Below are 12369 nucleotides of genomic sequence, written 5' to 3' on the forward strand. Positions count from 1 at the left end.
GTCGAATAAAAGTCGATATTACTGCCATTCAGCGGTGTTGCCTGCTCAGGAGATGACAGTACGATGACGTCCTTCAAGAATCGCATTGATGCTGGAGAGCGGTGCCTCGCGGTTCCTGAAAAAATTCGATAGGAATCGATAGACGCCATATTTTGTGTCAAAACGAAATGCGATCCGGTGGGGCGTTAACCGGCATCCAGTCACCGTCCGGTGGCCCATTCACCTTTCAGCAGAGCCCGAAGAGCACGGAGGCCATGGCACCCGATGTTAGTAAATCAAGCTCAGCTAGGCCTTTGCGCACTGAATTTTTGTCGGGCCCAGGCACCCGCCATTGACACGGCTCTGGGCAAATTTGCGTCTACCAAAATGGGTAGCTTGATGTCGTCGGGTAAACTGGAATCTACGCCAACGGCGATGCCTGCCTCCAAACTACCATTAATCGGGGGTAAGTTAATAAGAAACGACTGACGCGGAATTTCCATGTTGCGGTCATCCGCCATAGTTAGCACGCGAAACTAAATTTAGGTTAAAATGATGACACAAGGGATGAACAGAGTGACGAAAACGAGAACGCAAACGAAAAATTTATAATTAAGAATAAGAAAAATCTAACCTATCTAAATTTAGATTAAAAGGTAGACAAAAGGGATAAACAGAGTGACGAATACGAAAACGAAAAATTTAAAATAAAGAATAAGAAAAATCTAACATATGACCTAACGAGAGAAAACGACCTAGCCCCTTCGAAGTCAAAGCGATGATTTAAATTTTCTTCGTGCCGATGTAATGCAGTCTTTTCATTTTTATGTGTGACATTTTTTAGTGACATTAAGTTGACTAACCGATTACAATTACCCTACCGGCCTGATTGTCCGGCCGTAAAAGCTCTAAATCTTAAACTCCAATCGATTTTCAGCTGCAAAATTTCGTGGCAAAGCATCACGAAGAGATGGGGGCGGAAAAAATACTCTCGATTCAATCAGATGAAAGCTTAAATCAAGAACCAAGCCTCTTAAGAGCGGATTTCCTATTGATTAAAGCTTAAATCTGATTGAATCAAGAGTCCTTTTTCTTGTCAATGGTTTCAAGAGTCTATATTATGCATCACCAGGATTCCAGTGTGGTCAAAAATTTAAAAAAGCACGCGAGATGCTCATTTCTGTACATTCACTCAACAAAAAATTACCCCCGAAAATTCTCCCCGCGAGATCCGTTCGGCATCGACCGCGCGTCTCAAGATCCGGATTTCGTTACGGATCGAGTCTCACGCTAGACGACACTGCACGGGAGCGAGTAGAGTTTCGCATTCTTTGAAGTCGGAAGTTTGAAGAGGGTTTCAATTAAAAAGGAAGAAAGTAAGGGACGCGACAGGAAAAGGAGGGAGGATGCGGGTTGTGGTATGCGCGGGTCGACTGCATTCCTCCCGCCTCGCGCTCGGCCCCCGAAAGCGTATATTTCAGCGATTGTTTCCGATCAATTGCTCGGTCGCATCCCTTGCACCTCCACGTTGCCACACTGAAAAAAAAATCTCTGTGTATTTACTGAGAAAAGGGTAAAATTACCAAGAATGCAGGGTTCCATTTGATCCCAGGTTTTTCTTGGTAGAGTTACCATTCATGGAACTGGTAATTTTACCGAGAATCTCGGTAAAATTATTGAACTTTCTTGGTAATTTTACTGGACCTTGGTAAAAACGCCAATATTTTTTATCGACTGTGGTAGAATTACCGAGATAGAATGACAAAGTTACCGGGAATTGATTACCGATAAAAGTGGTATTCTCACCTGAAAAAAAACAGGAAAAATACCGGTTTTTAGGTTAGCTTACCAGCCTGTCTTGGTAAAATTACCAATAATTGGGGACAATAAGTGATATGGTAAAGGTGCCAACGGACCTTGGTAAAAACGCAGATAATTTTTTTTCAGTGGCACGATGCCAAACTCGGAGGCGATATCGATCTCGATCAGCAGCGATCTCAAACTCTCGAAATGGGGCAGGAATATTCCCATCGGTTCGTTACCGTAGTGACAAATCTCCAGCTAATCCTGGTACACCCCCACCCCCCCTCCCCCGTTGGTGGGGCGGGGATCTTCCAGTTCAGGGATGCCACAGTCAGGGAATACCGGGAAATGTCAGGGAAATCCTGAGATTGTCTGGGAAAATGACGAAAATGTCAATGAAAATTGTAGGGTCACCTCTACTTGATGTCTACAACGGGTTCGAAGTTTGGAACAACTCAGTTTGGACGACAAAATCTGACACTGGAGGGTCTAGGATTTCTCCAGATGATCAACTCTGAACTTCCATCCAAAGATTGAGCTGAAAGTTGAAGTGGTACCATAGAAGAAATAAAAACACTCGAATCATCAAATGGTTCCTCTCCTAGAAATAATTGCTTATAATTAGACTGGCTCGAACTTCCATCAAAACCCCACTTACAATCCAATTTGTGAGTGTTCAGATCGAATAAATGCATTTTTACTTTCTCGCTCCCATAGGGTAGAGAGGAAGTATTGTCATCCTCCAAAAAAAAAAAAAAAAAAAAGTTGAAATTTCATCATTTCTAGACGTTTTAAGGTCCCAGGAGTAAAAATAACCATACTTGAAAAAATGTGTGTCCGTCCGTGTGGCGTCCCCCAAATCTGTCTACAGCGATATCTCAGAATCTATCTGTTCGATTTCATTCAAAATTGGCACAGGACACCATATCTATGGTCTCCTTATGCACGTCCAACGATTTTGAGGTACGCTAAAATTTGGGGGGGCTACGCTCAATTGTCCATTTTTAGCAAAATCACACGGAAAGCTCATTTTGAAAGACTGTAAATTTTGAAAAATGTCTTTAATTCTTTAACAATTGGCATCAAGCACATCACCTGGGTCATTAATTTAAGTTCCAAAAAGATCTTTGGACTAAACTCAAAATTCAAGAGATACGAGGCCCAAAAGTAGGGCACTTTGCTCCGCGAAACAGCTCATTTTCAAGGACTGTAAATTTGAAAAAAAATAAAAAAAAATGCCTTCAATTCTTCGAAAGTTGGCATAAGAGCACCACCTGGTTCATTAATTTAAGTTCCTACGAGGTCTTTGGACTAAACTATAAATTGAAGGGTTACGCGTCATATAGCGAGGAGAGCACTTCGGTCACACGGAGAGCTCATGGACTGTAGATTTTGAAAAAATGCCTTTAATTCTTTGAAAGTTGGCTCAAAAGCACCATCTGAGTCATTAATTTAAGTTCCTAAAGGATTCATGGACTAATCTCATAATTGCAGAGGGGCCGATAGGAAACGCTCAATTCTCTGATAAATGAGTCGGAGCGCTTCTAGATAATACCAGCAAACGCTTTGAGTCAGGTGAAACCTAGGAATTCAAATGCATTATATAATGCGTCATATACTATTTCCAAAATTACTCCGTAGGTAATCACAAAGCAAAATTGGACGTAGTTCTACCAAACAGACCTATGTGGAAGTGAGAAATATGGGGTGTGCTCGTTAGTTCTCTTGCGTAAGAGTTAATGAGAATAATAAAGCGCCAGTGACGTCAGCGGTGACGACGGGTATCCTCACGAAGGCGGGAACGTTCTTTAACTCATGAGCCCTGTCCACAAGGCTCTCTTGCCATGCCCGCGGCTCATGACTCCCGCGTTCAGTTGGCACATAGGTCTGTTTGATAGAATGCAATATCCCGCTTTTCCAATTCTTCAAAAGGAACCACGCCCACTTTTACATTGCTTCTTATGCAGATTTCTGGAGCATACCCCATATTTCTCACCGCCACATAGGTCTGTTTGGTAGAAATACGTCCAATTAGACAACTAATTAGATACATACTCACATTACAAAGGTACTATGAATCATCAAGCTAACGCCAAGAACTGACACTTAGATCTTTATTAAAAACTAATATGTTTGTTGTTAATGAATTTGGAATCCCGGCAGATTCCATCTTTTGCGGTTCCTTTTTACGAGGTACTAAGCACAAATATAATGTAATAATTCGGCACAAATATGACTGATTTAATGCTTGTTAATAAAGGAGGTTATAATTGTTATAACGTGACGTTTGTTGACTTGTCTCTGGTTGACGTTTGTCGATGGCGCTCTCTGTTGTTTTCGCTTTGAGTTACGGGGATACGCGGTAAGGAGATGGCGCTCCTGGCGGGCGTGTCGTGAACCTTCCAGCAGGTAGATTCGCCCGCCAAATTTAAAATTTGGGAGATGCTAAGCGAAAACCGTTTAGTTTTAAGACTATTTGAACATCGAATAGTCATTCTACCCATTCAAGTAGATATTTGATGGCTTTTGACCGTGCTTAAGGAGAGATTATAATATAAAATCGTATCTGAAGTATGATGTCAATGAATCTAATGGATCCTAATGAATCGTAGAAAAGCTAAGATTTTTACGGATCGCCATCTTTGACAGGAGACTTAGTTAATCAATTACATATTTAATTGAAGATGCCTCATAAAATCAACAAGTCGAGTCCGAATATATGAATTCACCACATATCGCGAAGACATTTACAATGAAGTTCAATGGTTTGAATAAAAATTTCATAACTATTATCCTGTGATCAAAATTCCAATCAAACTTTATGATTTTGTAAAATTGGCAGTATTTTTCTAAATATTCCAGTAAAAGTGTCTATGCCGGCGCGAAGCGCCGGCTCGAGCGAGAAAGTCCCGTGCGGTCCCCGCACCAATCCGCTAAGCGGATGGGGAGGCGAAGCCCCCCAAATGCCGGCGCGTAGCGCCGGTACGCGGCGCGAAGCGCCGCGCATAAATTGGCCGGAGGCCAATTTTTTGCTTTATCACGTCCTTCTGTGTCTCAATAATTCTGGATACTGTGTGATCGAGTAGATTCTGAACTTTAACCTCCGCAGTTTTTGGAGTTATCACCATACTCTCCTCTAATGGTATGCAATGTTCCTTTGCCAACCTCACTTTGTTGTATGCGGGATACAGGTTTGAACCCCTACTAACGGCTCCATTTCTCAAAATCTGATAATCCAGCTTTGAAAGTTTGAGCCTCACCATCATATAAAGGGCCTCCTCTGGTGAATACACGGATCTTTTTTTTTTACAGGTCACTCGCACCCTAGAAGTCCTCACTTTTCCGAGAAGTAATTGCTGCGATTTCCTTTCACCCTTTTTATAAAGGCAAACTTTCGCGGCATGAATATATTACCATCACATGTCACACACTTACCCACCACTGTATTCATTAGGTCCATTCTCTCTGTACTCCCCATCAGCAACATATCCTCATCAAAAATATCATCATCATCAAGTTTACACCCAATCAGTGTCTTATCTAACTTGTCAATTTCCATATCCAGATCCCCCATTTGTCTATTGCTGGTTTCCCCCAATACCTTCTCAACCCTCCCTTCCTTTTCTAGAACCCTCTCTTGCCTAATTACCTCACTGCCCATTTTTAACTTTAGCTTCTTGACTTTTGTATTTCCTTTCAATTCTTCCCCCAACCTTTCAAAACTCTTGCAGCGTTGCGGTAGATCAACCCTAGGAGTGTCAAATCCTATCCCCGCATCGCTGTTCACACTCCCTGATCTAACCTTCATATTCCGAACTTCCCTTTGATTACTACCCACATTTCTATTCTCCCCCAGTCCCCTACTCCCATCTTCAAATTTTTCCCCTATTACAACTTTATATAGATTATACAATTGTAACAATATTAAACTCCAAAAATACTTCTAGGCCTACTACTAATGCTAGGTTACTCACTCATACCACATTCACACAATTCTTGCAAAAGTAAGAATATACATGAACTCCGAAGAACAATTATATGAAGTAAAGTAAAAAAGTAAAGTTTTTCTAATAAAAAGCACAATTCAACACCAATTCCAAGATTAACAAACTCTCAAAACTCTCAAAATCACGCGAAATACCACGAGACCACGCTTCTAACCCTAAAAAAAAAAGGACCGAAGATGGGAACCGTGTTCCCTCGACGGCAAGCTGAACTGAACTGTTGTTTTAGTCTTGGTGGACTTTCAGATCTTTTCATAGCACAGAAAAATGAGTCAATAAATTACAATACGTATTACTCCCCCCGTTTTTTTCTCGTAAATGCGTTCCTGTAACAAGAATGATACGCATTGTTCTTAAAATTGCTTAAAAGTAGAGTACGCGAGTAAGTAACGGGCAATACTTATTTACATGTAAAACAACACTCACCGACTTCCTTGCCATCCATTTGTCTTCTACGAGAGAGAGAGAAAAAAAACTTAACCAACTCATTTTAAGTTCTATTATTGTACTTAACTATTTATTTGTTATTGTTCTATTATTGTTTTAGTATGTCGATTCTATCGTAAATTCCTGCTACTACTAACTAACTCCTTTGGGCAGTTTTCTAATAGTCGAATCGCAAATCCCTCACACATGCAACATCTCCATTTCAATAATGAGCCCGGCGGGTGATTATTTTTGTTACCAGCGTACTCACGTTTATGTTCCTGCCAGGCTCGTCCTCGACAAGTTGGCGGGCGATGTCCTTGCAGGACTTGCGGGAGGCCGGCGGGATTTTGGCGTCGTCCTCCCAGTAGCGGGACGCCGAGTGGGCGTACAGCGCCGCCGGCGTCGCGTGCGTTATCCGCGTGTTCGTCACAATCCCAGTGGATTTCCCTGTAACAGACGAGATATAGACATATGAGTTAGCAGATAATCAGTGCCAGAAAGCAGGCGAAACAATGACAAAATCCGCCTACTGCAATGCTGAGGAGCAGCTTGGACGATGATACTCGTCGTAGAAGCCGTGAAAGTACAGAGGAAGGGTGCACCGAGCACGGACTACAAATGCGATTTTTTCGCATGGACATTTCTCCTTGCTTACTTTATCGGGGAAACACACTTCCTTTCCTTTACCTTGCGGAAGAATGGGTTATCGGACATGAGGTGCGATTTGAACCAAGCACACCGAATCATGTCTCGAAAAACAGGTGAGCTGAACTGGTGATGGACTATTGAGTTTATTTTAATCGCGTCCTCGCGGGGGTGAATTTGGCGATTCTCTTTCAATAATTCATTAGAGTTCTGGAGTTTTTTGATAAAAACTTCACCTGAAGAAAGAAGTATGCGTCGCACGGCTGGTACAAAGAAGTGCACAAGGGTGATAAAATTTCAATAGAAATCGTCCGTCTACCTGCCTTCGGTGAAGGCGTGTGCAGCATGGAGACGTAGATTTTCCCACCCCACGAGTTCAGAATGAACATAAACTCACTGTCGCACATATGGTTTAATTACCGTTTGTAGATAACCATCGAAAATATCCTTTGTAAATTTTCCCGAATAGCCGAATTACGGGCGGATGCGGCCGGTGGCTGGCCTGAGCGATAGGTGGAGGGTTGACGCGGGGGGCGGGTTGATTAGCGGGAGAAATAACAGGTAGGATGGCGGAAGAAGTAGCGGGGTGGGTAGCGAAATGAGAAGCGGAAGGAGTGCTTTCTTGCGGTACCGGGGTTGTGTCCTCCGCGAACGTCTGGTGATGGTATTTTTTAACTAGGCGCGGGAGGCAATTGCCTGGTCCGGTCATCTATTGCCAGCCCTCCGGAGCGGGTTCTTGCGGGGATCGGCACTCGAGCAGGTCGGCCGACGGTGCGTAGAGCGAGATGACCGTTTCGGCGCTTGAAGAAGAGCCTGAATCCGACATTTCTGAAAGCGTACGTCGTGTTTGTTTAGCGTCGAGCTAATCATGTAAAAATAAATTTTGGATGTGCGTGTCTGTCTAGTTTTACGTTTGAATTCCTTCGTGCGAGCGTTTTTTTTTTTTTTTTTTTTTTTTTTTTTTTTTTTTTTGAGAAAAGAGTAGAAAATATAAAATATAATGAAACAAATTAAAATAGCGGTTTGGCGGGACTTTCGTTGCGCGTGGAAACTGGAAGCTCGAAGAAAAAATGAATAAATAAACTATTCCTCAAGCGGCGGCGGATATAATTTATGTATAGGACGCATATATTCTTTTGTGGCTGTGCGTACGGTTGCGACCCTCACGCGGCCGTCTGCACCGGGGTGAACTTTAGCGATACACCCTAATTTCCAAGAAAGCGGGGGTTGGTTTGGTTCTTGAACGTGGACTAGCGTGTCTACTTTTAGATTTGGAGAGTCTTTGGTCCATTTTCCGCGGGGGAGTAGCGAGTGAATATTTTCATTTTGCCATCGTCTCCAAATTTGTTGAAACATTCCTTCAAGTAAATGCCAACGCCGTAAACGTGGAATATCTGCGTCATCAAAAGAGTATACCGGTAGCGAGTTGAGTGGTCTTTCTATTAAAAAATGGCCTGGCCCTGGTGTGAGGGGTTGGATAGGAGCATGACACTACCTCGTCCCCGTACTCAGCAACCGGTTGATTCACTTTCATAATAATTATAATAATTCATTCTTTTGTATATGCACATCGGCTTCACAAATGCGTCATAAAAACAATTCTATTAAGTATTCCTAGAAAGAAGAAGAAAAAAAGAAAAAAATTTACACTAAATAAAAAATGCAAAATAATATTTCACTACCATTTTTCATCTAACAAGTCATTTACTTTGCAAGGGTATTTAAGAATCATGTATTTTGTTGCTGTTTTTCCGAAAGATGGATCAGATATCTTGTTTTTTACTGAAGGTGGTGATTTGTCTAGGAATTTGGAAGTTTATGCTGAGTATACATATGGTGTCGCGTGTTCTAATGCTTATTTGCTAATACCTGGTATTATGGCCATGAGACTCAATCCTGACTTCTCTGAGTCTTTTCGCCGATAATTTCACTTGAACGATGGGTCCTTTGTTCTCAGGTTCCTGCATTCACAGGTACACCGAGACCAAATCATCACCCGCAGTTACTGCATATTCTGCGGTATATCGATGCGTCACTCTGTTACGCGAGCCGATGAACGCTTCCGTAACTTATTCGCCCTCGAAAGAAAGCGTACGAGCAACCTCAGCACGATGCTTAATATTGGTTTGGTCGTAGTTGATCACTAACGAGGGATTAAAGTCCTTAGTTTTCGCTCGCACACAATTTTAGAATTCCGTCGCAATTTCTTCAACTTTATCGAATGAAAGTGCATTGGCCGATTTTATATACCGAATTACTTCACGCTGTCGGATCCCGTGTGACTTCTTGAACTTTTTAGCCCAAGTTAAAGCGGTGGTGGTTTTAAAATTTAAACCTTGATTAGGGGTAGCATGACCGAGCGCCTAAATTTGTAGATGACGCGTTGAAACGAGTTTTTATCTACAGTATTCTACAGTATGTGGGTCACTTTCATATGATGTAATAAGTGAGGAGCCATAGATTCCGTCTCGGACATGTAATGACTTACTATTACTTTGGTTTTCTCAAAATATCTGGAAGGATCAAAGCCATCATAACACGAATACATACCAGTACATGCCTAAATATAGAGTTAACACTCGCACACACCTGCCTAAGATAACACTTAATTCCTTCCCTCATTTCGTCTTTGCGGTAAATATGACAAGAAAGGAAGCACACGCGTTTTGAAACATTTTTAATCACATTAATTCTTAGGGAGAGTGTTCGCACATCGAACGTGCAACCATAAATGTTCGATGAACACCCAGTCCAAAAAATCCATCTAGAATCAATAGAGTGGGCGAGGTTGCAACTCGGAATGAAACTAAGAAAATTGTCCTGCTGTAGCAGCTTAGAAGAAAAACCAACAAAAAAGTATCCATCATCATAATTACAACACTCGAGGAAATAATAATATTAATACAGAAATATTATAACATTTTATTGTTCAAGTTAAAGGGATTATACAAAGCGATCCCGCTAATATCTTCCTTCGTTCACAAGGTAAAAGTCGTAGAGATTTGCACCGTGTGTTGCACTTTTGCGTGTTAATGGTTGCCTGTGTTTCCGTCAGCTCTATTTGTTATGAAATTTACGATTGGATAGCCTACTCCATAGTCTTTTGGGACAATCAGATTCACAGGGTGAAGATCATAGAGAATTGCACCGTGTGTTGCACTTTGCGCAGCTGGGATTTTAGATTTGATGACTGTTTCTGGCAGACCTTTTTTTTGAACACAGCATATTTGAAACAATGTTCAGGGACACTTTTACGGTATTCTAACTAATAAAAATCTGAAAATTCAACTTTAGGACCGAAATGAGGCGATTGCTTGCCGAGTGATATTCGAGGTGTGCGAAAAGTATGGATACTTATTAATATCTGGAGAATTGTTGCAGGCATCACATTTTGTTCGGACGAAATTCTCTTACACAGAAGTGGGTTAAATACGTAGGGGGCTCGTGAACCCCTCTCCCTTGGGATCAATTTTAAATTTCAAATGGGGAACCCCATCGTCTGATACCTCGCTAATGAAGAACATGAGGAAAGACATTTTTTATTCAAAATTGCAAGTCAACATAATCTACTGCAAATAAACGTCGAATTTGCCCGTATAGGTAATATGAATCACAAAATTACTCACGAGCATTCTGGCTTGCTTTGTTCCTAAAATTCACTGCAGACGCGTTTCGTTCCCCACACGGGGCTTCTTCAGTGCTAGAATTTAACACTAAAAAACCAGCGGACCATTTTTGGATTTGTTCGTGTTTTTTAGTGTTAAAACACACTAACATACACAATTAATTTTTAACTTCTGGTTGATTGATAAATCTTCTTAAATAGATTTTTTATATCAAAGACAAAGATAATTAATTCAATCATTTTATCAGTGTAATTGACGTACTTTTGTTTGGTTATTTGTCTTTTCTTCTTCAAAGATTGGATTTTTTATGGTCTAAATTTAATCTGACAAATTAATATTATTGCGGTATTTTATCTAAATCTTTAAGTTGTGAACTTATGAACTAAAATTAATTAATTAATTTAACTTCAAAGGTTACTGTTGAAAACTCGAGTTTACTGTGTTGTACACAGTAGCTCGCTAAGTGTTATGTGATAGCACTGAAGACGCCCCACATGAGGAACGTAACGCGTCTGCCGTGAACTTCAAGAACAAAGAAAGCCAGAATGCTCGTGAGTAATTTTGTGATAATCTTCTGCCCCTTCAAGTTCAATATGGGACACAAGTGATGATATTTGAAAGGACGCACCAATTAACTTCCAACCGGCGGACCGGCTTCAGTGGCGTGGCGTGCTTTGCGATATATCGATTGCTATGCCATTTAAAGCCATGGAAAAGGATCGACAAGCAGGGTGTTCGCAGCGAACACCTTAATAATCGATTCTCTACCATAGGTTTAAATGGCATAACAATCGATAAATCGCAATTCACGCCACGCCACTGGCGGGCTTTCGATCAAGCCCTTGGATACCCGGACGACGATTGGTCCGCGAGCTCGCGCGATCTTCGTTTGTCGTCGCTTTGGAATTATTGTCAACTCCGCGCGGTCTCTAATTGAAGCCCCGCGAGTTGGCTGGCCACGCCGTCGTGCGCCGTTCCGCGCAACTTATGGCGTCATCGGGCGTCGCGTCGTAGATTAGCGCTTTCAATTTTTCCCGCCGCGCCAATGAATAAAACGTCATCTATTTCGGAGTGCGGGAGGGAGTGAGAGACCCCGTCCGCGTTGCCAAACCAGATTAAGGTGATTCGATGGACGCCATATTTTGTGTCAGAACGGCATGCGATACATCGCATCAGTTGGGTCTATTTTTTCAGCTACTCGTCATTTTTCTCCAATTGTGAGATCGCAATTCTGTTGTCAGGAGAAGTTCCATATATATATCCATGGTTACCATGTTTTTTCTATATTGTCTTACAACTTGATCTATGTTTGTATGATCTGTCTCCTTTTTGGTAAAAACCCAGTTATTCTTGTTATTTATTACAATTACTCCTTATTATAAGGTAAGAAAGTTGTGTGCCTTCTTGTTTCATTAAATGCTTTTTTTAGCTTAATTTGGGTTTCCAAATTCTTCCTTCCTAAGGTTCGTTTCCATCACTTTTCCTTTATTCTTGTCTTGCCTAACCTCTATTTTTTGTGAGAAAATGCGTAACAGGAGACTAAAGCACTCACTTACCAATTTTAACAAAGAAATTCAACGTGCTAAAGGCGTGGTTTTTTCAGAGAGAAAACATCGCATTCGATACTGATGTCGAAACTGCACTCAAATGCGATAAAAAAACCACGCCTTCCAGCCACGCTCTCTCTAAAAAAACCACGCCTTTATCGCGTTGAATTTCTTTGTTAAAATTGGTAAGTGAGTGCTTTAGTCTCCTGACAACGGAATTGCGATCTCAAAATTGGAGAAAAATGACGAGTAGCTGAAAAAATGGAACCAATTGATGCGGTATATCGCATGCCGTTCTGATACAAAATATGGCGTCCATCGAATCACCTTAACTTT

General features: G+C 41.5%; 1 protein-coding gene across 3 annotated transcripts in view; it reads right to left on the reverse strand.

The window, feature by feature from the left end:
• LOC109030397 (alkaline phosphatase) overlaps positions 1–12369 on the reverse strand; it is a 324326-nt gene that overhangs the window by 7673 nt on the left and 304284 nt on the right. For all 3 annotated transcript variants that reach the window (XM_072304353.1, XM_072304352.1, XM_072304351.1), the window contains one exon: positions 6484–6662. In XM_072304353.1, coding sequence (XP_072160454.1) covers positions 6484–6662 — 179 coding nt within the window. The remainder of the gene's footprint in view (positions 1–6483; positions 6663–12369) is intronic.

This window comes from Bemisia tabaci, chromosome 9, assembly GCF_918797505.1.
Source record: "Bemisia tabaci chromosome 9, PGI_BMITA_v3".
Classification (NCBI taxonomy): domain Eukaryota; kingdom Metazoa; phylum Arthropoda; class Insecta; order Hemiptera; family Aleyrodidae; genus Bemisia; species Bemisia tabaci.